Source organism: Macaca fascicularis, chromosome 10 (assembly GCF_037993035.2).
Source record: "Macaca fascicularis isolate 582-1 chromosome 10, T2T-MFA8v1.1".
In the NCBI taxonomy this organism is placed as follows: Eukaryota; Metazoa; Chordata; class Mammalia; order Primates; family Cercopithecidae; genus Macaca; species Macaca fascicularis.
The window spans coordinates 77,297,413-77,322,771 of NC_088384.1; the positions used below are offsets into that span (position 1 = coordinate 77,297,413).

The following is a 25,359-nucleotide window of genomic DNA, read 5'->3' on the forward strand; positions in this document are numbered from 1 at the left end:
GATCGAGACCATCCTGGCTAACATGGTGAAACCCCGTCTCTACTAAAAAATACCTGAATCTATTCTTGAAGACATATAAGACAAACCAAAGTTGAGAGACATTTTACAAGATAACGGCCTTGTGTTCTTCTTACATACTGTCATAAACAAAGAAGTAAACAAACAAAAACAGGCTGTTCTAAACTAAAAGAGACCAAAGAGATGGGACAAGTGAACGTATTTCATTACCTGGGAGTGCAAAGGAAAGTATTGAGATAAATAGAAAAATCTGAATGAGGTCTATAGATGAAATAGTTCATTTAAGTGTTAATTTCCTTATTTTGCCAATGATAACATTGTTATGCAAAAGAACATCGTGATTTCAGGAAATACACAATGAAATATTTAAAACATCACGTCTTCAACTGACACACAAATACAAATATACATCATGCAAAGAACGTCATGTCTTTATCATGTCTTCAACTGACACATAAATAGTTCGGGAAAAAAATGAAACATACACACACATGTATGTAGAGGGAGAAAGAGATAAAGCAAATGTGGTAAGTGGTTAATGTTTAGGTAATCTGGGTAAAGGGCATATAAGAATTCTTTGTCAATTACTGCAACTTTTCCATAAATACAAAATTATGTCAAAACAAAAAGAAAAGAGAGAACAAAAAACCAAACCAAAACCTTACAAAACAGACAAAATTTAGTTGTAACAGCAAATCTCTGGGCTCCAAATGACAACGCTTGTAAGCAACTCCTGTTCAGGTCTGTCTCCTTCAGAGGGGTGGGCCTGGTTACACGCTTCACTCTCTCTCTTCCCTTCTCCTCCCCGACTGGCTCCTGTGAAAGGTCCCTCTCCAAGGTTGGAAAGAGAGGGAGGAGGTTAGAGGAAAGGGGTTTAATCCATATGTGACTGACAGAGCTGTAATCTGGAGTTGGTGCCTTCTGGTAAGGCAGATTCTAAAGTGGTTTCTTTCTGTCAATGAGACATTGGATATTTTTGGAGCTCCTGTTCAGTACCCACTGCATTTCCTGGTGTGAATAATGCCTCAGCTAGCTTTTTACTCCAGAGTACACCTCCAGACATGGTCAGTTTTATGTCTCAACTTGGCTAGGTTATAGCACCCAGTAACTCAATCAAATACTAATCTTAGGTGTTGTGGTGAAGGAATTGTGTACATGCAAGCAACTTTTACAATTCGTTGACTTCATGTAAAGGAGATTGTCTTAGATAATCTAGGTGAAACTGATCCCATCAGTCACTTTAACAACAGTTGAAATTTTGACAATTGTAATCTGGTTAGGTAAATGGATGCCTTTTATTTTAGGAAAGACATACTGAAGTATTTAGGTATATGAACAAAACTGAGGTTTCCATGATGAAGAAGAAATTCCACTTGTGGACTTCAGGGACAGCTCCTGCATGTTTCAAGCCTGCACTTCCTGATAGCCTACCCTATAAATTTAGCACTTGACCATCTGGTGCCCAAAATTATGTAAACCAATTATTTGCAATAAATCTTATCTATCTATCTATCTATCTATCTATCTATCTATCTATCTATCATCTATATATCTGTCTATCTGTCTTTCTAGCTAGCTAGCTACCTAGCTATCAGGTTGGAGCAAAAGTAACTGCAGTTTTTGCTGCAATTACAGGTCATGGCAAAAACCTCAATTACTTTTGCACCAACCGAGTATCTATCTATTTAGGGCTAGGGCTATCTATCTAGGGTTAGGGTTTTTAACAGCTAGGGCTGTTAAAAGTGTATTCAACCCAAGGTATCTAATGCACACAGTTTATAATGGCATGTGAGAAATAAGCTCCTTCCTTAAAAGATTAAATATTACTTCTTTTTCCAAAACCTAAATTGTTTTCATCAGTTTCCACTAGAAAAGTATCTTCAATAAACAGGCTGAGTACAGTAGCTCATGCCTATAATCCCAGCACTTTGGACGGCCAAGTTGGGAGGATTGCTTGAACTCAAGAGTTCGAGACCAGCTGGGGCAATATAGTGAGACTCTGTCTCTATTTAATGAAAAAAAGAGACAATTTAAAAAATAATAAGCATGATGATGCAGACCTGGTAAATCTTTTGACAGCAATGTTTATAACCCACATGCCATGTACTTCACTACATTCATAAAGGGGCTTGGGGATTTATCCAGAATGACATACCATTCATTTCAAAATCACATACATCTTTTCTCTAGACAGCTCAGAATATTTATAGTTGTTAAAGCAAAACGAAACATTTGGTAAGAAGTTCTTGGTGTATGGATTGCTTTGGCTTTGATGGAAATATCTACTTTCTCCAAAGATTGGTCCCTGGGCCTCAAAGCATTTACCCCAAGAAGTAACTGCTATAACTTAGGTCTTCAAGGCAGCTTCCAGTGCTCGAGCTTTCTCTGTGATGTTCTTCTGAAAAGGCATCATAAAATCTTCGAAGTCCACCTCATGCGTAAACCTCTCTCGCCGTAGTTCCCTCTTCCTGATCAGCTCTGCTGTTGTGGCTTCAGGACTCCAAATCTTAAAAAGAAAAATAGCCATGCCCAAGCAGGTATGAGTATGACAGCCAGTAAATATGCTAATATCCAGACAATTTTCAATACACAGTTTTAACTTAAAAGCTTGTTTATAGTTTTAACTTAAAACTATTAAATTTACTTTTAGATGTGTTTTAACTTCTCCCCCCGCCATATGACAGTAATGGTTACATGAGCATCACCGTTTTTGATGATGACTCTCTAGATAACTAATGTCGGAAATGTTCTTCAGTTACTTCTCTGGCCAGTTATTCTCAGACCAGCTGCTGTTCGTTTTTCAGGATGCCAAAACAGGGAAGCAAAGAAATTAGAAGATCATTGAGGTTTACTACTTATATGTCTCATGTAGAAGTCAAAATTATTTTTATAATAGAAGGCGAGGGGAGCTGCTTGCTCAGCCTGGTTGGACAGCCAATGGAAAGACAGCTCTTTTCTCCAAAATATGTCTCCACCTCTTTAGTTGCGGACATTTTCGGTACTGAATAAATCCAGTCTTGATTTATACGAAACTCCTGCATGAGCTGGTAGTAGTAAGTACAAAGAAGGGTTGGGTCTGAGAAGTTCCAAAAAAAAAAAAAAAAGTATCCTTAGGAGTTAGAGATTAAACAGCTGCAGAACATGCCATTGATTCAGAAAGACTTCAACCTTTCAAGAAAAATGTAAATCTCAATACAGAAATAGTAATAGCAAGAGAACCAGATGCCGGGAGCTATTAGTTGGGCATACTGAGTTGAAAGTAGCAGAACCTGTCAAAAGAACATTCACAAATAGTAACTATGAAAGATAAACTGTGCAGATTTGTTTGAATATTCTACATAAAAAGCTTTTGAAAAAATGACATTATGAGCTTCTACCACGCTATGAAGATCTTTTCAAAGCACTTACCCTCCGTGGAATAAATGTGATATCCACTTTCTTAGTATAACCACTGGTAATCAATGAATTGAGATGAACCACATTATCCTTCCGTACTTTCTTTCCCTCTGATGTGGTTGGTACACCATAAATTGATGACAGTGGTTCCTGGAAACAAGGCCAAAAAAATTATAAATTGTAAAAATCTATATTGACTTTCTAACATTATTTGCTGTTTCATATCTTACTCTGAAGCCAGAAAAAAACCTAAAAATGCTACTGTGCAATTATAACTTGAGATAAAATAGTATATTATTATAACTTTGGGGATGGGGAGAGATAGTTTGCCTTGTTTAACTTTAATTAGAAGTATTGGTAGACAATCACATAAGTCTTCGAGATACCCATCCTTGATCTGTGGCCTACTAAAATGATAATGGAAGAATTTTAGTTGACTGATCCTCCTTCACCTTCTGCCATCCTAACATCCTCCATGTTTATAACTCTGCTGTCTGTCTATAATCCCTTCATCCTATCTACTCCCTACCACCTACATTTCCCCAACCCTTTCCAATTTGATTACACTAAAACTTTTCCTTCTTGACTTTCATCTCTTGTCCTGTGTCTCCAGTAAATCTGCTTCCTTAAAAAAAGCTTCCAACCTAGAGACACACTTAGGGGTTTCCTGCTAATGGTAAAGTCTTGATGTCTCAGTAACTCATATGGGCAATAACTTCAACCTTCTGCTGCACTTTAGACGTTCCAAATCACTCCCAATTACCAGAAATGCTGAAAACCTTCTACAATCATTTTGTGGGATATTCTAGTGGCAATGGCTCCACATCCCAGAATTCAGTGGTATTCATTAAAATTCCTTGGTGGAGGTGGCAGGTGGGAGGAAGGGGATCTGATGGGCAATGAAAGGGGATATGGTGGCAATGAGACCAAAATGAAGAAAAATCATGCTTTACTTCATTCCTCATAATGGTTAGCCTCCTTCCCTATTTGGACCATCTCATCAAATCTGTATAATTCAGGACCAAATATATACAAATCCAATACCAGTTTTGCTTTTCTTTTTCAACATTCCAATTGTATTTGGCTGAACCCATTTGATTTTTGTATGGATTTTCTTTGCAGTGAGTACTTTTTAGGCTCTTCAGTGATAATAATTTTATCATATATTTCTTTAAAAGTACTATATAATAATGGTATTGAAAGTATGCACTGCATATTATCTTGCCCATGTTGTATAACAGTATGTAAATAGTGCTTCTGCCTTCCCCAAAACAGATTTTTAAAGAGTTCCAGTTACTAATGGGTAGTCAACCTTTTTTCTTACCTCTTCTTTCTTAATTTCAGGGCCTTCAGTCTTCAGTATAGGAGGTGTCTTGCCTTTTAGTTTTTGATTTTCTGCTGGTTTTGGCAAGTTATCTAGCTTTTCTTTAATCATACCAATTATTCTATAATCAGCATATGCCTTTGCAACGTCCATGGCAGTATGCCCTGTTGAAACATAAACATAAATTCAGAGTGACTATAAACACATTAATGATTAACCATGTAGAAAAATATCTCAGCACATCAGCTCTAAGCCTGCCCTAATAAGGGTGATTCCTAAAGCAAGTTGTATATATACAAGGGAAGTTCACAGAGCTAGATCAGATATTCTCTATGGTGGTCCCAGCTTTAAAATCCCATGATTTATAGTGCCATCTAAATACATAAAACTATTTTTTCCTTCGTTTTTTTTTTTTTACTATGTTTCTTAAAGAGTGATAGGAAACATTATATTACATTTTAAATATCAAATTGATTGCTTTCTCCCCACATTGTGCAAATTTCCTTCTATGTGATAGATAATTTTACATTATCTTCCCCTTTCCTTGATGTAAGGAGGGAAATTCCAAAAGGTCTGGGGGCCACAGGTGCTCCAGGCAGATGGCTGGGCAATATGTTACCTACAATATCATCAGGCAGGACAGGTGCAGTAGTACCTGTGACTCAGAGGCAGCCTGAACCAACCAGAGGTACGATGCTCACTCAGTCAAAGGAAGTAGTGGCTTCCAAGGTAGGAAAATGATACTTCCAAACAAGGAGCTCAAATATATTCAAATGATTTTTTAATTTTTCCTGTATGGTATTTACGATACAAGGTAGGTCGTGTGTTTACTTCCTAGAGTCAGGGAAGCCTCAATTCAGGAATTACTTTGTCCAGCTTTAAGAGAAATCTAAAGTCTATAGAGTATGCAATTGTTAGTAATTAACAGCCATAACAGTGTAATAACTCAGTGTGTCATCTGCAAACTGGTGCAAGTCCACAAACTAATAGTTACTGATCCATAATGAAGTAACTACAGAAACTAAGTGTTTACAAATGTTTATAGCAACTTAATATAATTTTCTGTCATTAAAATTTAAATATTAAAAACAAAGGTTTGGCCTTCCATTTTTTTTCATTTTATTTTTCTAATAAATCATTTTTATTATGTTTTACAAAAGTATTTCAGTCCATGAAAGATTGCAAACATAAAGAATTGGCCCTCCAACACCAATGACTGGAGAAGCACTTGGTAGAAGACAAACTTCTATAACATTTAACTCAGGCTTGTGTTTGCACCAGGAACACAGTGGACAATGCAAGCCTACGAGAATAGAATCAGAAGGGGCTTAGGATCTAACATAAATTCTCCTTTTCTAACCCTAATCATCAATAAAATGAACACATACCTTTTCTATTTTCCAGCTGGAATTTAGCACCAATATCAAGTAGGTATTTTACAGTATCCAGTCTGCAGCTTTCAATGGCTCTATTTAAAGGAGTTGAGTTGTTGATTGAAACTGCGTCTATGAAAGCTCCAGATTCAACAAGAAGCTCAACAATGTCTTGTTGGCCTGCATGGCATGCAAAATGAAGTGGAGTCCACAGAAAATTATCTGTTGCATTAACATTAGCTCTGTAAAATAAGATAGATGAACAAGCTAAAAATACTGGTTTTCCAATGACTGGACACTAAAAATGCAAAATAAAATTTCATAGAGTTCTATCAAGTTGCTAAATTGTAAACTCTGTGCCATAATTTTCCTTCAAACCTCTTTGTTCTGCATTATTTGGCAGTCTTAACTTTCTTTGTGTATATCTACATTAAAAAGCACTTTTGATTCTAGGGATTACGATTTTGCAAAGGTTAAAATCAAGGAAAATTATAAAACTAGATCCAATGAAGATAAAAGCTGACAGGACATATAAAAGTTATATTATTTCATTTTGTGACTACTTTCTCTGCATGTAATACATTTTTAAATGAAACTTCATTATTAAAATTCTAAATATTACCATGTATTATTTAAAATTTTAGTCCTTTTTAGAAATTCACTGTCCAGAAGTTCATATTCTCATTAGTTGCTCTCTTGGTAATATACAAATTTGAATCTTTCTTTAACATTAAAGTACTAATAAGATTAGTACTTTATTTCTCAAGTATGAAATTACTGTGTTAACAAGAGCTTTACATATTTGAACTCATTTAATCTTCAACTAATCTTGTGGCATGAGTTACACTACAGTCTCATTACGTACATGATAGAACTGAGGCACAAAAATATTAAGAAACTCACCCAGGTTACACAACTATGGTAGAAGGAATTAAACCTAAGTGACTGTTGTAGTCTAAAAAGTTAAGTATTATAAAAATGTCATGATTTGATATTTTAAAGATATTTACATGACCAAGGAAAAGGCTGCCCCACACTGGAGGAGGGCAGCAGGTTTGGGGACCAAAACATGTTGTTATAGCCACCATTCCACTTGTTTGAAGTTGTTGAGATCCTCAAATAGAGGCAGATTAAAAAAGTGACTCTACACCATCTAGGTGAGACTGTGAGACAGGACTGAGCTGTGCTGCCACTGACAGAAGGCCAGTAACAATCAGAAGACTCTGTTTATCCCGAGTAAACACTTACTGGCCTTCACTTCGTGCATAATTGCTATTGGCAAAATATCTTTGTGCACACACAATCCTATGCTCCCATTATCCTGGCTTCCCATATAAAATCTATAGGCTTAATTAATCTATTACAGGTTTTAATAAAGGGGCTAGGAATCTAACATAAATTCTCCTTTTCTAACCCTAGCCGTCAATAATATGAACACATACCTTTTATAGGGCATTTTATAGACTTTAATAAAGCATATAATAAATCAGCATTTTAATAAAGCATTCCTTAATAACATTCTTTAATGAAGCCTATAATAATTTATTAAGTGTTAATAAAAGGTTTTTATACATTAAAGCCTTAACTTATTAGAGACTTTAATAAAGTAGCACTTTTCTATATTACAAAATTCTGTCGTCCCTTCACTTCCTTGAAATGTGAAGACTCATGAAAATTTAAGCCACACGCGACTGAGACACATACCCTTTTTCAAGAAGAAACTTGACCGCATCTATGTTCCCACTTGCACACGCCGTCATTAGTGGAGTTTTGTAATAATTATCCTTCATATCCACAGGTATTCCTGATTCAAAGGCCTTTTTCAGAGAAGCCAGATCCCCTGCTTTGGTGATAATATTAATGTTTGAAAATACTTTCTCTGAATCATCAATGTACCAAGCAGAGTCATCCTGAATAGGATGTTCTGGGGGATGATCTCTGTTAAACCGGCTGCTATCAGTGACATTCCTGTAGGTCTCAATCATGTAATACGGTGGCCCACCATCCTGCCGGCGTGGAAACACGTACTCAGGAATGACGCAAATTGGAAGGGGTAAGACAAATTTCCCTCTCTTTCCTTTTTTGCCCATCCCTTTTTTCTTTTTCTTAGGTCCATAAGATCCTAATACAAAAGACTTGTTTAAATATCTGGTTCCTTTAAAGAATTCATTAATATTGACCCCTCCTCCCCGAGTTTTCTCATGAAGTTGAGCGATGGCAGTCAGCTGTTCTGAGCTCGCATACTCTTGCCTTTCCTCCAACACCATCACGAAGTCATTCTTGCTGATGGTCCCATCACCCCTGTCTAAAACCGAAAAGGCTTCCCGGAGGAAAGCCTCACGTTCTACGGACCAATCGTGCAGTCTAAGGGCCCACAGTGGATTTGGATTTTTGGCTCCCGGCCTGGCTAGTCTATTGGCGATTCTCTCTGCTCGGCGTATTTCTTTGCTTGCTGCTTTGAAGCCGCCTTCCTTAGCCACAGCCCTGGGCGTTTTATGATCTAAATTCTTCCATTTCAGGTCACATCCTAAAACATAAAGCATCATAATTACGAATGGTGCCAAGGCATTTGCATGGCTAATAAGTGACATTCATCCAACTGTTCTCTTAATTTCTCATGATTAGTTAAAAAAAAAAAGTGTCCCCAAATTATATGTATATAGAGATGTGCACATTTTGCTGTTATAATTCCAAAATTGAGCTGTGATTTTTTTTTTTTTTCTGTGAGCATCACTTTGGTGAATTCTGAAGAAGATAAGTTTACAATTTACAATAGGATTAGAACATTGATCCCTAGAGATATTTGAAACACATACCATATTGGTACACTTGCTCAGCGGACTTCAGGCCAACAGGAAAAGAGCAAGGACACATTTGAATTTGGAAAGAAGCTGGATTCAAAGAGCTTACCTAGTACCTTATGAACTCAGATCTGAACCTGAAAAGCAGCAGAATACCTGCTTCCTTTTGAATGATTTAAACTATAAATCTGTGTATAATCTTAAAGTATATATTTTTCCGTATTCTTCATTAAATAATGTCATTTATAGTAATCTGCTGTTTTGTGGTATGGCCATGTGGACAACCTTCACAGAGGAAAATGTAATTTGTAATTAAATCTGAGGAGTTCAGCATTCTATTTATGTGCAAGTTAGATATTAAAATTCATTTTCCTTTTTGGTCCTTATTTAACAAAATGATGAGACCAACATTAGTTGTAAATATTCACCAAAGAAAGAAACTTTTCTGAACATGTTAGGGAATCCATTTAGTGCTACCAAAAAGACTGTGTTGTCTATAATAAGTGTATGTATAAGTAAGACTTTGAAGAAGCAGTCAGACAATGTTTTTCAAGATTAATGCTTTCCTTAGTATTGTCAAAAATTAAAATTTTACACGATGGGTAAAAAAATAGAAACAATGAATAAGACCTACTATTTAATAGCACAACAGGGTGACTATAATCAATAATAATTGTACATTTTTAAATAGCTAAAAGAGTGTAATTGGATTATTTGTAACACAAAGCATAAATGCTTGAGGGGATGCTTACCCCATTTTAGAGGATGTGATTATTAAGTATTGTATGCCTATATCAAAACATTTAACATACTCTACAAATATATACACTTCTATCAAAAAAATAAAAATTAAAAAAAGGAAAATAAATCTATTTTACTACACACACACATAAATCTATTTTAATACACACACACACACTTTTTATACTAAGACTGGTAATTTTACCAGTAGTAGAAAAACTAAAAAAGGCTATTGGGATAATAAAGGTTCCACAATTTCTATATTGGATAGTTATAAGAACAGTGACTCTATAGTGTAATTCCATAGCATAGTAATTCCATAGTGCAATTCCATACTAATTCTGATATGCTGTTTTTATTTAGCTATTTATTTTGCTTACTCAGGGTGTCGGGGGGTTTTGATCCCACCTCTCAAGCCACTTCTTCTGTGTTCACCCAGCACTAAGGACCAAAGGATTTTCATCCTGCTTTAGCTTACCCTCTGCAGCTTCCAGCTTAATCCTAGTTAGAAACTTCCATGTGTATAAAAGACTCCAACACCCCACTTAAAAGAGCTAAAGGCAGTTTTCCTGTCCTTTTGACTTGGAGCTTTCTGTCTCCTCCTTTATGATTAGTAAATAAAGATCTGTTCATTCCCTGTGAGATTTATGCTCCTCTGTGGTAAAGATGTTCAACTTCCAGCTGGCTGGTGCTGCAGAATCAGGGAGTTGAGGGCCCAGGAAGAGGAGGAGGAGGACTCCCTGAGCTCCTTTCCTCTGCCCTTGGATGTGGCTCTCACATGCTTACAGGGAGTTGTCAATTGCCCCAGCAGGGGGAGGAGGGGGCGAAAGAGGACTATCATGAGGAAATGTGAGAAACGTATCCAGCCAGCACAAATGCTTTACAATTAAGTACAGAAGACACTAAACCCAGGGAGGTTATTCAGAAACAAGCATTTGATCGCTAAGGGTTTCTTGCTGCTCTGATTGCCTGAGATGTAAGATTCTAAAGGTGAAAATGTAACTGACAACACTTCTGCTGCGAAACTGGGTCACCCACATAGGATCTGGTGACGTGTTTATATTTCCGAACACACACAGAACTCAGAACATTTTCAAATATTAGCTTTAAAATAACCTTATGATTGATTCTTCTAGGAAAATGGATCTTTTCTGCATCACTGAATTAGGCCTTTTTGCATGACCCAGGCTCTGGTTCTTGGTTTCTCAATGTACTTTCTGTGACTTTATTCCAGGAATACATAAATGATAGAGTATGTGTGATATTTGTCCCAATAAGAAATAAGTCAACACATTAAAGTTAAAGAAATTTGTCTCAACCTGAGTGGATCTTTAGTTTTTAGAAATACATAATGTTGGCCGGGCGCGGTGGCTCAAACCTGTAATCCTAGCACTTTGGGAGGCCGAGATGGGCGGATCACGAGGTCAGGAGATCGAGACCATCCTGGCTAACATGATGAAACCCCGTCTCTACTAAAAAATACAAAAAAACTAGCCGGGTGAGGTGGCGGGGGCCTGTAGTCCCAGCTACTCGAGAGGCTGAGACAGGAGAATGGCGTGAACCCGGGAGGCGGAGCTTGCAGTGAGCCGAGATCCGGCCACTGCACTCCAGCCTGGGCGACACAGCGAGACTCCGTCTTTAAAACAAAAATAATAATAATGCATAATGTTAAATCTGAAATGTCAGAATAAACTACTACTAGAGACAGATCTCTCAAACAATTAAGGCAGTTTGAGAGAACCAAAATTGCATTTGATATATTTTTTCCTCATTTGCTAAAAGGGTTTATCACACTGGGGACATAGGGAAAGTATACATTTATACAAGTAAAAATGGATAGTTATTATGCTATTATAGTTATGTGGGCATGTTAGTTTTATCTATAATTTTAGTGACTTCTAAAATTTTGTGTCTATATGGAAGACAGAAAAATAAAACACTTTCTTTGCTCTATTATAGAGTTGTTGGACTTTAAGTTTTTGCCTATATCTCATAAACTAGAAAAAATATATACAGTTCTGTAAAATGCAGTTCTAACAGAGTTAAAAAGCTTTTAGTGTGCGTTTAATTAGTAAGTAATTAACAAAAATTAATTCATATCCTTAAATATAATTAACTAATATTTTCATTTTAAGAAACTCATTAAGCTATATATGATATAGTTCATATTTCTAAATTAGTATTTAAAAGCTACAGGAAAATCTAAAATTAAAAATTCTGCTTACATTTCAAATTTTCCACGAAAATTTTTATTTCATGTTTTTCCCCAAATTATTTTCCCCACAACTGCAAATTATCCAGAAAAATTATCTTTGCATTTGACACATGGAATATTTTTTAAAATAAACTAATTAAAAATTCAAATGAAAGCAAATGGTTTTCAGTGTGTGTCCTTTTTTAGACTGATGTTGGCATTTTTAAAATAAGAAACTTAATCAACTGTACGTTTTTTGTTGTTGTTTGTTTTTTGAGACACAGGCTGGAGTGCAGTGGCATGATCTTGGTTCACTACAATCTTTGCCTCCCAGGTTCAAGTGATTCTTGTGTCTCAGTCTCCCAAGTAACTGGGATTACAGGAGCCATCACCACGCCTGGCTAATTTTCTTTTCTCATTGTTAGTAGAGGTGGGGTTTTGCCTTGTTGACCAGGCTGGTCTTGAACTCCTGACCTCAAGTGATCCACCTGCCTCAGCCTCCCAAAGTGCTGGGATTACAGGCATGAGCCACCATATCCTGCCCTCAACCGTAAGTATTTTAATAATTAGCTGGTTCAGGAACAATCCCCTTTAGGTTTTTAACAATAAGTTAAAATTTTTGGAGAAACGGGTTTTCGTCATTAATACCAGATTCATGATTTAACAGAGAAATAATTTTCAATTTTCTTTCTACATATGAGTGAGGTTTTGCTATAGGAAAAAAATAAGCCACTGACAAGTGATAGGCCCAAATTCTCCGCTTATCTATGACCTGTGTAAATAAAAAATACTTTAAGCACAAAATTGCTAGACAATTTTACCTCGCTGAGCTATATATTTACAGCAATCTGCAAAACCACCCATGGCAGCGTAATGAAGTGGTGTGTTCCCACTTAAAGAAATCAGCCCCACGTCTCCATTGTAGGCAAAAAGAAGCTTCAATATCTGTAAAATAAATAGCGGATATTGTGGAGGAAAAGGAATGTACATCTACTAACTAAAGACTGACAGCTAGACCGGCGCTATCCAGTACATTATCAATTAGCCACGTATGATTTTGAAAATCCAAATTGAAATGAACTAAACTGAATATATTTAAGTTTCATTTGTTTGTTTCACTAGCCACACTTAGAGTACTCAAAAGCCACGTGGCCATTGTGTTGTACTGTGTTGTATAGCACAAAAATAGAATATGTCCAGCAGCACCAAAAGTTCTATTAAATGGCGTTGATCTAGAACATAGAAAACTCTATGCTTAGAGGGGGCACTACCATTTTTGTTAGTGTAGGTAATTTAAGAAAGTATCAGAGCATGGAAAACAGCATCCAGGAGGAAAATTCTTTACCAAATATGGTTTCTATCTTTGTGTATACTTTTATTGCAGGGAAAATAGTGATATAAATGAAGATAACTGTGTTAAAACTCAAAGAAAATTGAGTAAAGAAATTTCAGATGGAATTCAGAATTTTAAAAAATAGTGTTAATTTTTATTTTGTTTCTGCAATGTTACTGTATCAGTGAGATATTCTTTGCTGTATGTTTAGGTAATCAGAATACTTGAGTTTAAAATTCAGGTATATCATTATCTAATACACACAAACACCACGGAGATAAGAATATGAGGGCATTGTTCTCCCATAATTAGATCATCATAGTTTGAAGATTCTAGTATGTAATGAAGGCATAAAATACAGCAGTCCCAGCTGGCAGAAGTTTTAAATTGTTATCACCGAGTGTACAGAAAAATATTATGAATAACATTAAATAAGTAAATTAGCAAACACATAAAACTAAGAGATAAAGGCCTTTAAAAATATAATTTTAGAATTATTTGGGGAAATCAAGATGAAAACAACATAGGTAACTCAGAAAAATGTCTGCCTTAGTGTAATCTATATGACATATAAAAAATTTGAGAAAAAGGACAGAAAAGTTTTAGCAACTAATTTTAAAGCAAAGAATAGATTATTACATCGAAAAAGCCTCCTTTAGCAGCAAAATGAGCAGCATGATGCCTGTCGTTGTCAAATGTATTCACTTCACCTCCTCTTTCCAGTATGCCTCGAACTAATTCCACTACCCCTTCTCTTGACGCTTCCATTAAAGCTGTGCGGCCTGTGGACTGGATATGAAATGGATGAGATGCTGTTTATGTCCATCATATTAAATAGCAGAATCAGTACAAATACAGCCTGAATCCATTTGACCTTAGCCTTACACTTACAAGTTTAGTTCTCTACATTTTTCTTAGTTTCATGTAACAAAGAGGAAAAATTAAGCAAGTACAATGGGTCAGTACCCAAAACGTAGAATTCTAAAATCAAAGTCAAGACCACACTGCATGCCCCTGTGAGAATATCATGCTAAAAATGTATTTCTTGCAAATAAAGCAGAATAAAAGGGGAGAAAAAGAGATAAAATATCAATACCTAATATAAAATTAGGTCATAGGTGTTTTCTAATGAGAAGAAAATCAATGTTTAGTGTCAAGAAAAGGCAATTACAAGAAAACTCGAAATTAGCCAAATAAGGAGAGCGAACAAAATTGATACAAGAAACCACAGAACTAGGCTGGGCGTGCCTGTAATCCCAGCGCTTTGGAATGCAGAGGCAGGCAGATCACTTGAGGCCAAGAATTCGAAATCAGGTTGGCCAACATGGTGAAACCCTGTCTCTACTAAAAATACAAAAAATAATTAGCAGGGCGTGGTCGTGTGTACCTGTAATCCCAGCTACTCGGGAGGCTGAGGCAGGAGAATTGCTTGAACCTGGGAGGCAGAGGTTGCAGTGAGCCAGATTGGACCACTGCACTCCAACCTGGGCAACAGAGTAAGACCCTGTCTCCAAAAAAAAAAAAAAAAAAAAAAAGGAAAAGAAAAGAAACGACAGAACTATATATTTTTTTTCTAAGAAGATAAATCCTACTAGGCATCAGCAATGCATTTTTTACTATTTCCTATAATGGTACCTTGACATTATGCATAATAAATACCAAATTTCCAAACATAATTAGGAAACAGACTGCAGAATCACAGCAATATGAAGATAATAAAAGTATAGCATCTTCAAGTATTTTGAATCAAAATGAACAGTCTATCAGCTAACAGGATAATGTCATCATATTTAAATGCAAAGATTATACTATGCTGTAATTGAAACAAGAAATATTTGTAATCACAAGAATAGCCATACTGAGTTGATTGCATTGGGATTGGCTCCTTTTTCCAAAAATACCAGGCACACATCTTTAACATCATGTGCATCTTCACAAGCTCTAAGGAATATTGGCTTTCCTTCATAGGTAGAATTGTTGACATCTGCACCATGTTCAAGGGCAATCAGAGCACAGCGATAATGCCGCTTAGTTGGTAAAATGCAGTAAAACAAAACACCTGCAGAGAAATAAAATCCCCAGAGAGTATTTAATTAACATCTATACATATTTGACAGGAAGGAAAGTAAAATTATTAAAAATCATATTTAGCTAGTTAAAGGCATAGCTGTCTTGGTTTCCTCTCTGAAACCAAGTAAAACACCAAGACAGAAAACAAAAAACAAAAAATCTTAATTCCTGACATAGTTAGCAAACTGTCACAACCACATGTGATAGGACCTGGCTTATGGAAGAATTGGAGTGCTGACAGGTGAACCCTGTTGACCCTGGGTATTTGGCATCTTGCAGTACGTACCCTGAGTGTCCCTTCTTGGAATGAGCAGGGCTATAGCTATGTGTGCCAAAGGGCTACTGGTAAGCCCCCAGGTCCCCTCTAAAACTGCAGAATGGCAAAAGAGATGGCACTGGGTGATGAAATGTGTAGACAGACCATGTTTGTAAGAAGCAGGCTGTCGGTATAGCAGTAAAGAGATGAAAAATTAGATGGCAAGTGGCTCTGCCATTTTAGCAAATCATTTTGTTCTATTGGAGAAAGGAAAATGCGAAATCCCTACACCCAGGACCTGTAACATACAGGCTCTCAATATAATCCATGTCAAAAGCATACTGCACATCAGGGTTACTGTTATACACCCAGGGCAGAGTGTTGCTAAGAAAGTCCTAGGTAAATAACAATCAAACTCCAAACTGACTTTGTAATGGGTTCATTCCAAAAAGGGATTTCATTCAAAGAATAATCAAAAAAGAAACTACTATGCAACCTATTAAAAAAAATACTGCAAGGAAAAAAGAACCTGATAACGAAAGCCAAGCAAAAAGGGTACATACTAGAAAAGATATATCAGGAAAAATTACTAATTCATTTCCATGATAGCAAAGAAACTAAATATAACTTGTTCTAAAATAAAAGTGCAAAGAGAGACCTGAATCGTAAGATTAAAAGGGTACGTTGGGTCTCAGGAAAAGTTGATTAACAACAGTCAACAAGGTATGCCTAGGTAAAGCTAGGCAAAGAAAGTGTCTCATGAGAATCCAGGCAAAAATTCAACTAATCTATAAAGGAGAAAAGTCCAGCTGCCCTCAAAAACTTATCACAACAACATTCAATGCTGTAGTATAATTAAAGGATCTCTACACTATACCTTGGGATAAAAACCAGGGAACTTTTATACCCAATCAAGACTTTGTTCATATAAAAGCAACAGACATGTATAGTCTTAAGGATATAAGTAGTCAGGGACATAAGCCCAAAGAAGTGACTTAAACTACTTGATGGCAAAAGTGAGCTTTCCAACAGATCAATAGAGAATATGTGACTAAAAGAACAGTTATAAATACTGGATCTCTTTAGCCGCAGAACCAAAGCTAAGTCACCTTAGGAATTTTAGATAGAGAAATATATACTGCAATTCATAATAATGTAAAAATAATATAATTTATCAAAAATTTGGAGGGAAGGGAAGGAAGGAGAAATAGTATAAGTATTTGATCTTCTCATCGTTTAGGGCTAAGACTGAGATATTGTTTAAAGCAGGTAAGGAGATAAAGTAAAAGGTACTTATTATTTAAAAGGGAATCATTGAAAGAACTAAGTAATTATAATTGACTATAAAATTGAGTGGTAGAAGGGAAGTAGCAGAAGTAAGAGAAAGGGTTATTGTACTAACCTTATCTAATTTGTACTATTGTACTAATCTTACTAATCAGAGTAAAGAATCAGTGAATACTGTTTAAGATGCTAACTCAATAAACAGGTTTAAGGATATATGAAGTATCAAGTTAACCGTTAAAATAACTAAAAACAGCCCATCAGTTTTAGAAAATACACTTATAAGCATATAAAGAAAAACACGCATATACAGCAAAGTAAAACAAATATGTGGACCATATGTGACAATACTTTCACATATTTTTATATATTAGATATATTTTGCCTTCACAATATAAAATAAATGATGTTTCTGAAGCCAAACCTATGGTAAATCTAGATGACTATAAATTGGATAAATTCCACCATTAAAATAAAAAATAAAATGTATATGAAAATCAGAACCTAAATATATTTTATATAAACCGATGTACCTAAAATAGGGTTACTCAGAACAGTTTAAAAAAAAAAAAAAAAAGAAAAGATGGTCAAGGATATTATTGAAAAGAGAAAGTCAAAGACAGAGCAAGACATAGAAGGTAAGAACAGACCAAAACAACAACAGCAACAACAAAACAACCTAAGCATAATACCCGAGGCGGCTGAATTCATTACAAAAGGCCCAGAGCCACTTATGAAATGAACATTTCATAATAATGGCATGTACAACACACAGTTGAACTGTATCTGGGCTGACTCTTTAAGCCACAAAGAACATGAATCAGCATTCCTAAACTGAAGGGAAAATAAGTTTGAAAAATATTGTACCTTATCATAGAACTGGCAGACTGCATTGAGGACTGAGGACACATTCCTATACATGAGAAAACCAGTGGAATGGGAATGGGTGCTATAAGGAACTATTATAGCTTAACTTTTAAGGAGAATAATTCCACACTGTAATTAATTCCCTAAGACAACATACAAGAAAGAATGTGTTGGCGTAGAGCTTTACCATCTCCATATTCTGTAAAATTGTTCAAAGAGAAAGTGCAGCTTAGGCCTAGGGCATGTCTCACATCCTAAAGACCCGCTTAGCCATTGAAATGTTTAGTTATCCTTTAGAAATGATGTATAGTGAGTCAAACATGAGTCACTGGAAAATAGGACGTCAATGATAGAGAGGGTACTGGAGAATAAGCAAAGCAGTTTGGCCACTGGCAGCCAAACTGAGGGATGTGCAAGGTGAGTGAGGCTTGTTGATGTGGGGAAGAGACAATATACTCTGTACAATGGGCAGTACCTTGGGTCACGCAGAGTGAGGGCTGCAGGCAGTCATCCTAACAAGCTTATGTGTGAAACAAGATTTTACATTTGTTTCCTTTTATAGTTTCAGTTCTGCTCATGAGATTTGTTTCCCTTAGCCATATGCCTGTTGCATTTGCCGCAAGTATTTACTCGACCTTGTTTCCAATTTTACCTTGATTTTTTCAAAAAAATGTACACTTGGCTGGGCGCAGTGGCTCACGCCTGTAATCCCGGCATTTTCGGAGGCCGAGGCGGGCAGATCACGAGGTCAGGAGATCAAGACCATCCTGGCTAACACGGTGAAACCCCATCTCTACTGAAAATACAAAAAAATTAGCTGGGCATGGTGACAGGCGCCTGTAGTCCCAGCTACTCGGGAGGCTGAGGCAGGAGAATGGTGGGAACCTGGGAGGCGGAGCTTGCAGTGAGCCAAGATCATGCCACTGCACTCCAGCCTGGGCAACAGAGCAAGACTCTGTCTCGAAATAAATAAATAAATAAATAAATAACACTTTTACATTGTTATGCTACAGAATTTCTTTTTTCTTTGTGATTTATATCTCTGTTTCAAACTCAGTAAGTTAAACTTTTCTCTATTGTAGTGTTTCCCAAAGGTTAGTCCACAAACCTCCAGGCATATAAGATGCCATTAAAAATATATATATATTTTGTGGTCAAATAAATATGGAAAATGTCACCATTTTTCAGCCAATAATGAGAAAGATACATGTCTAAAATGTGTCCCTAATGAATGCAACCGTGAAACCAATTTTGCCTGTAGTACTTCTCAACATCCTGGCAATTCAGTGGTCCACGGAACACCCTCTGTAGAATGGCATTCTATAGAGCTTTGAGAGGATACTGTTTTTTCAGGATTTACCATTTCAAAACACATTTGGCCCCTGAATGCATCTGAAGTTTATTTTGTTACATGGTACAATTAAATATGTAATTATCCCTTTTCTTTGTCCTCTTTTCTTCTAAGCAAGTAATCATATCAAACACCAAGTCTGGAGAGAGCTAGAAAAGTAGATTTTGCTCTTGTCAGTAAATATTCACATTATAAAATGAGATTCATTTCTGCACTGCAGGGCTGATGTTAATGACTTTGTATTTGTAGCGACTCAGGACAACTGCTTAAACCTACCAGTTTACATTGAGCTTATCGGTAATTATCTCAGTTATTTTTATGAGGCTGTGTCAATTCTTGCCTGAGCCTTAAGTTATTTGGGCAAGAAGTTCTCAGACCATTGTCTTGAAATGATGGGATTAAAGGTGTGGAAGTGCAGCTCTTTCACCAGAATAATTGTCTGAAGTTTGAAGTTTTATTTCCAAATAAATTTTTAAACGATCCTAGAAAGTTGGAGTTTATGCCAGAATTGATTTTAGTCCTTTCAAGTTTCCAAGTGCAAGTCCTTCTTACATCAGACTTGCTATGGAGGGGGTCAAAATCCTTTTGGAGTCCTAGGTGTAGTACTGCCCGAAATTCTAAAATGTAAAAAAAGAATAAGAAATGCTCTATGAGGAGACAGTAGGTTTAGGTATAGGGGTGAGAATTTAGCCTTTCCCTTAAAACCATAAGTAATTCACTTCTAAAGTTGGAAAACAAAAAGAGTCCATGTTATTGCTTGCTGGCTACAAAGTGAGTTGCAATCTGCTGGGGAGGATGTTGGGATTTTTACCTTTTCCTTCATTATCAACTATAGTCATATCAGCCTTTGCCTTTGCTAATATTTCCATTGACAATTCATGGCCCAGTTCTGCAGCCCTCATTGTAGGAGTACAGCCCATTCGGTCTTGCACATCAGGGTGAGCACCAAGGTCAAGGAGAAAGCTGACCATATCAATATCATTGGAAACTGAGGCTAAGTGCAAAGCACTAAGTCCATTAATTGGGTCTGTATAATTGATTAGTTCAGGGTATCCAAGCTTGGTCAGCTTCTCTATCTGCTTCTTGTCTTTGTTCCGCACACATTGAAGGACTTTGTAGATCTGTAAGTTCTCAAGTCTCTTATCTACTAAAGCCATGCTTGACCAGCTCCTTGAAAATGCTTTCTGGACCAAGAGTAAAACTGAAGCAACAAAAAAGAAAAATAACCCAAAGTTAATTTTATCATCTTCATTTTGATTAAATAACAATATTTCGGACCTTCCTTAAGAACAGAGATTGTTTTTTATGAAATGTTCAGAAAATAGGATTTACACATAAATACCAAAAATATTCAGTGGGCATAAAGTTAAAACAGTTCAAAACAAGTCTTCCATCATAATTAAAAATAGTTTGCCAGGTGGTTTTCTTATTATCCATTTAACCTTCCCTCCTCACCACACTTGCCCATTTTACCATGAAGAAGCTGAGGTTAACTAAATTGCCATGGTAAGGGTTCGAGTTCCCACCATCTAGCTACATGGTTTCATACCAGCACAATATAGAGATCATACAGGTTTTAATAGTTTTCAGGTGTTATAAAAACATACTTTTGAGGTGTTCATTATACACAGAAATCTACTGGGCTCTGTAACATATCAAAGATGTGATGAGTGATTCCTATGTCATCTTAGGTGGAAAAGATGTAGTTAAATGGCCGCAAGGCAACTGCAAATCTTCATAAACAATCCCCCTGTTAAATTGTGACGGGCATTCTAGTATGTAATTTTACCTCCCTGCATGGAGGTAAAATAATCTTTTGGATTGAGTAGCAGGCCCTGCTAGGTATGCCCAGTTGGTTTTCTTTCTTCATTTCTTATGAAAAAAGAATCCCATTATCACATAGGGAATCCTATCCGGGTTGCTTGGATGGGGCTGTCCCTTCTGTTCCCTGCCAGAGGAAAGGGTCTGTGGCCTAGGCTTGGCCCATTTGAGGGAACCGTCCCTTTCTGGGTACACTGAAGCGCAAACATACGTGCATAAAAGACATCAACCAATCAGCAGCCCATCATCCAGAACTATGAGGGAAGACTACTCTGCTGAAGTTGTTAAGCAGTATGGTGTGGGGCTGGGGTTGCAGGTCGCTCTCTTAGGTGCCACAGAGTCCATGCTTGGAAGATGGAAAGAGACTGAGACTGATGGCATGAGTTGCAACATGGATTCCATGGTGCCAGAAACCATCTACCACTTTATGTGTAAATATATCGTCTACCCCCACGACCTTATTTTGGCATAAGCTAGTTAGCTGGGTTTCCAAAATTTGCAATGAAAAGATTCCAGCTTACTACAAAAGCTGAAACTATGCACCATTTTTCTCCATCACAAGCCTGCTCCCTCACGTACATTCTCTATGGCAGTCAGCTCTCTCCTTTAAACGTGTCTCTCTAGGCACCGCAACATCCCCATTGCCTGCTTCCATCTAACACCACTGCCCACTCCTTCTCAGTCTCCTTTGCTGACTCCTGTTTCAAGAAGGCTATATTGGGTGCCCAGGGCTAGGTCCTCAAGACTCTTTTCTGACCTCACACACTTCCCTGGTGTCTCGTCCTATCCCATGACCCTCGACCCTCAGCCCAACTCGCGCACTGTCACCCAGGCTGGAGTGTAGTGGCGTGATCTCAGCTCACTGCAACCTCTGCCTCCCGGGTTCAGGCGATTCTCCTGCCTCAGCCTCCCGAGTAGCTGGGATTACAGGTGCCCACCACCACGCCTGGCTAATTTTTGTATTTTTAGTAGGCACACAGTTTCACCATGTTGGCCAGGCTGGTCTCGAACTCCTGACCTCAGGTAATCCACCCGCCTCTGCCTCCCAAAGTGTTGGGACGACAGGTGTGAGCCACCGGGCCAGGCCTCCTTTGCCTTTTAATCTGTTTATAACATGTGGTGGACTAGGGAACCAACTGAGGCTGCCTCAGAGTCATCCACTTGGACTTTGCTGCACGGCTTGGTGACATTCACCTCAGCTGCTATTTATGGCTTGTTTTATTATTATCAGTCATATTCCGATTAGGTGCAGTGTCATCATACTGCATATGTATATGTGTCATCTACGGAATAGGGTGAGATGCTCCTACACAGGTAATGATTGGACTGAATCAATGCCCCTTGATTTGTGAAAATAGGGACTTCCAATCAGGGACTTCAACGTTGCCGCTGTTAGCATTCATTCCTAATGGAGAATTAATTAGCAGCTACAATGATGAATTCAATAGGTTCCATGGGTCAGTTTCCTGTGGACTGCCTCCCTCCCAGCTAAAGCCCCAAAGTGCTAGGGGAGAGGGCAGCATCCTGTGTAATGTACTTTACAATCAACTGCTAAGACTGACCAAGAGCTCACCCCACTGGAGGAAATCACACAAGTGTAGCCCTTGGGTCCTACGTTATAAATTGAGCAGCATATAGGATCCTCCACATATAAGCACACCTGCACTTTTCGCCAGCAAGACCCTGGGCCACCTTAGACACATCTAACCATCTACCAAGGTAGTGGAATAGAGCAGAATGTCTTGACTTGAGGTCCATGTTCGGGGTCTGAATACTCGGAAATTACCCGAAAATCTGTGGGAATGTGCGTGTGTTCAGGTCATCTAACTCTCAAAGGGGGCTATGCGACAAGGGAGGATCATTAGAAAGAGGAATGGATGAAGACAAGCTTGGTACCGTGGAGAGAGTGTAGGGTTTGAGGTGGGGAAATCTGTTGTGATCCTCCCTTCCCTGTATCATTATTCACACAAACTAGTTGGATAAATATGGACAGGCTACCTACCTAGTTTGTACCTCAGTTCCTGAATCTGTGAACTGGGAATAGCAATGGTGCCCACTTTATGGGGTTGTGTGAAAAGGAAATGATATATAATCTTTGTAAAATATTTAGCAAAGTCCTTCAATGTAGGCTCCTTATGAATACAACAAACTTTTGTGGGTTTCAGCTCACCCACAGTGTAAGCGATAGTTTACATGTTGGGGGTTCTCTACTGTGCTTTCCACTTTTTAGTTCCCAGAAAAATCTGGAGAAGAGAGGAGTGGAGCGGGTAGAGATGTACTGTCAAAGCAAAGGCCAGGTGTCACGCTCACCTCTTAGTCGTCCGGGCGATCAGAAGCCAGGGATCTCTGGGCACCTATGCGCCTGGGCCTGCTGGGGCGACTGGGGAGCCTCCTGCTCTCTTCCTCTGATGGTCAGCGCTGGTCCAGCCGCGACCTTGGGCTCCCGGAGCCGGCGGAGGCGCCCAGGCGTGAATTGTGTCCCTTTGGTTAAGGCTGGAGAGCTGGCGCGCGGGACAGCAGGACTGGGTGTGTATGTCCATGGGCCCCGGGTCCCCACAGGGCGAGCGCGCGAGCAGGTGAGCGCAGGGGACGGGGTGGGAGCCGCAGGGACAGGGCTGATTGTGAGCTTCGGCCACGCACTGGGCGGCTGCCAGGGCAACCACAGCGTGCGCGGTGGGGCGGGGCTCGCCTTCGCCTCCGCCTCCGCCACCGCCTCCGCCTCCGCCTCCGCCTCCGCCTCCGCCTCCGCCACCGCCTCCGCCTCCGCCTCCGCCACCGCCCCCGCCACCGCCCCCGCCCCGCGCGCCTCATTTCGCCGCCAGGTGGCCGGCCTAGGCTGGATGGCGGAGCTGCGCTGGGCGTTCCAGGAACCCTCTATCCCAGGGGCGGAGCGCAGAATGCTGCGGTCTTCAGGATTCCGTCCTTCTCTCATCCTCTTCTCCTACCTCCTGCCCTGGGTCAGAATGTAATTTAGTTATAAAATTAAAGCTGCATATGATAATTAAAAAACGAAATCAAATATACAATAAAATAGTTTACAAAGTACAAATAAATGAAAAATACAATAAATTACACAATAAAGCTAAAAGTGAACTTTCAACTGCCACAGATTCTTGTAAATCTTCCCAGAAATTTTCTTTCCACATTCTAGGATGCATATATGCTTAAAAAATATTTATACACAAATGGAAGCAAATATGGAGATCATTTTATTTCAGGGCCTACAAATGCGCCGTAACACCCCTCTCTCTCCCTCCACACATACTTTTTGGCGGAAAATTCTGAAAGCTTTGGTTTCATTATGTGAATGTAAAACATATATATATGTGTCTATATATATATGCTTTTTAATGCAGTATGTAATTGCTTCCAATTAAAAACAGTAATTCCTTACACCAACCTACCCTATTCTACTCAGAGACCGTTTAAAAATGTTAAGAGCAAAGACATGGAATCAACCTAAATGCCCGTCAGTGATAGACTGGCTGAAGAAAATGTGGTACATATACACCATGGAATACTATGCAGCCATAAAAAAAAGAACAAAATTATGTCTTTTGCAGGAATATGGAGCTGGAGGCAATTATCCTTGGCAAGCTAACACAGAAACAGAAAACCCAATACTGCATATTCTCACTTATGAGTGAGAGCTAAGTGATGAGAACACATGGACACATAGAGGGGAACAGCACACACTGGGGCCTATTGGAGGGTAGAGGGTGGAAAGTGGGAGGAGGGAGAGGATCAGGAAAAATAATAGGTCCTAATCTTAATACCTGGGTGAGAAAATAATCTGTGCAACAAAACCCTATGACACAAGTTTACCTATATAACAAACCTGCACATGTACCCCTGAACTTAAAAGTCAAATAAAAAATAATAAAAATGTTATTAAGGACTATCTCATGCACACCAAAATATACTATCTGATATATGGAAAGTACAAAAAATACAAAGCATACAATAGCTAAAGAAAAAGAAAGCTAGGAAAAATAAAGGAAAAAGAAAAAGGAAAAAAAGTCTGCCTCTACCGCTGTACTTATGTGTATTTCTTCCCAACACTGCATCTTCCTCTTCCTGTTCCCAGAGGTAATACCTGTTCTGAATTTTACATTTATCATCCCAGCCTCTTAAAAATGCATTGCTTTTTATGAATGCCTCTCTAAATAATGTATGTTTAATATCGCATATTTTAAGAATTTATAAAAATGAGGTAGAATGTTGTGTATTGTTTTGATTACCTTTTTCCTTTCAACATCTTGTTTTTGAAATGTATCTTTGTTGATATGTTTAATTGGAGTTCCTTTATCTAAACAGCTGTATGCTATTCCATTGTATTACCATTCCACATCCCTTTCAAATCAATTCTACTATTGATAGACATTTGGGATGTTTCCAGAATTTGCTACTAAAAGCAATACTACTGTGATCACATTTATACATGTCTTTGGATGCACATGTTCAAGAGTTTCGCTAGGGTATATGTCTAGGAGTTAAATTTCTGGGTCATAGGTCATTCATAACATCAAG

The 25,359-nt window shown here is 38.0% G+C and overlaps 1 protein-coding gene and 1 long non-coding RNA gene across 4 annotated transcripts in view; one reads left to right on the forward strand and one right to left on the reverse strand.

Moving 5' to 3' along the window:
* LOC135965602 (uncharacterized) overlaps nt 1-25,359 on the forward strand; it is a 189,776-nt gene that overhangs the window by 154,985 nt on the left and 9,432 nt on the right. The gene's annotated exons all lie outside the window — the stretch shown is intronic.
* Nucleotides 281-23,492, reverse strand: ANKEF1 (ankyrin repeat and EF-hand domain containing 1). 3 transcript variants are annotated; one of them, XM_005568356.5, is made up of 10 exons: nt 23,140-23,492; nt 19,820-20,209; nt 15,040-15,239; nt 13,820-13,969; nt 12,669-12,792; nt 7,816-8,638; nt 6,127-6,353; nt 4,739-4,902; nt 3,427-3,564; nt 281-2,524 (listed from the first exon to the last, which is right to left on the reverse strand). In XM_005568356.5, exons 2-10 carry the CDS (start codon nt 20,163-20,165, stop codon nt 2,366-2,368), a joined length of 2,331 nt encoding a protein of 776 aa, XP_005568413.2. In that variant the 5' UTR covers nt 20,166-20,209; nt 23,140-23,492; the 3' UTR covers nt 281-2,365. The 3 variants fall into 3 exon arrangements, with proteins under 3 accessions (XP_005568413.2, XP_073859333.1, XP_073859334.1); XM_074003232.1 differs by lacking the exon at nt 12,669-12,792 and having other exon boundaries at nt 434-2,524; XM_074003233.1 differs by lacking the exons at nt 12,669-12,792; nt 19,820-20,209 and having other exon boundaries at nt 434-2,524.

What these genes read in the sequence shown, in the direction of transcription:
- ANKEF1 (XM_005568356.5), bottom strand. Translation starts at nt 20,165, where the DNA reads ATGGCTTTAGTAGATAAGAGACTTGAGAACTTACAGATCTACAAAGTC. An exon ending in ATCCCAATGCAATCAACTCA is followed by an intron (nt 13,970 to 15,039) that starts GTATGGCTATTC and finishes TTTCATATCCAG; the next exon opens with TCCACAGGCCGCACAGCTTT. An exon ending in AAGTTTCTTCTTGAAAAAGG is followed by an intron (nt 6,354 to 7,815) that starts GTATGTGTCTCA and finishes CTTATTTTACAG; the next exon opens with AGCTAATGTTAATGCAACAG.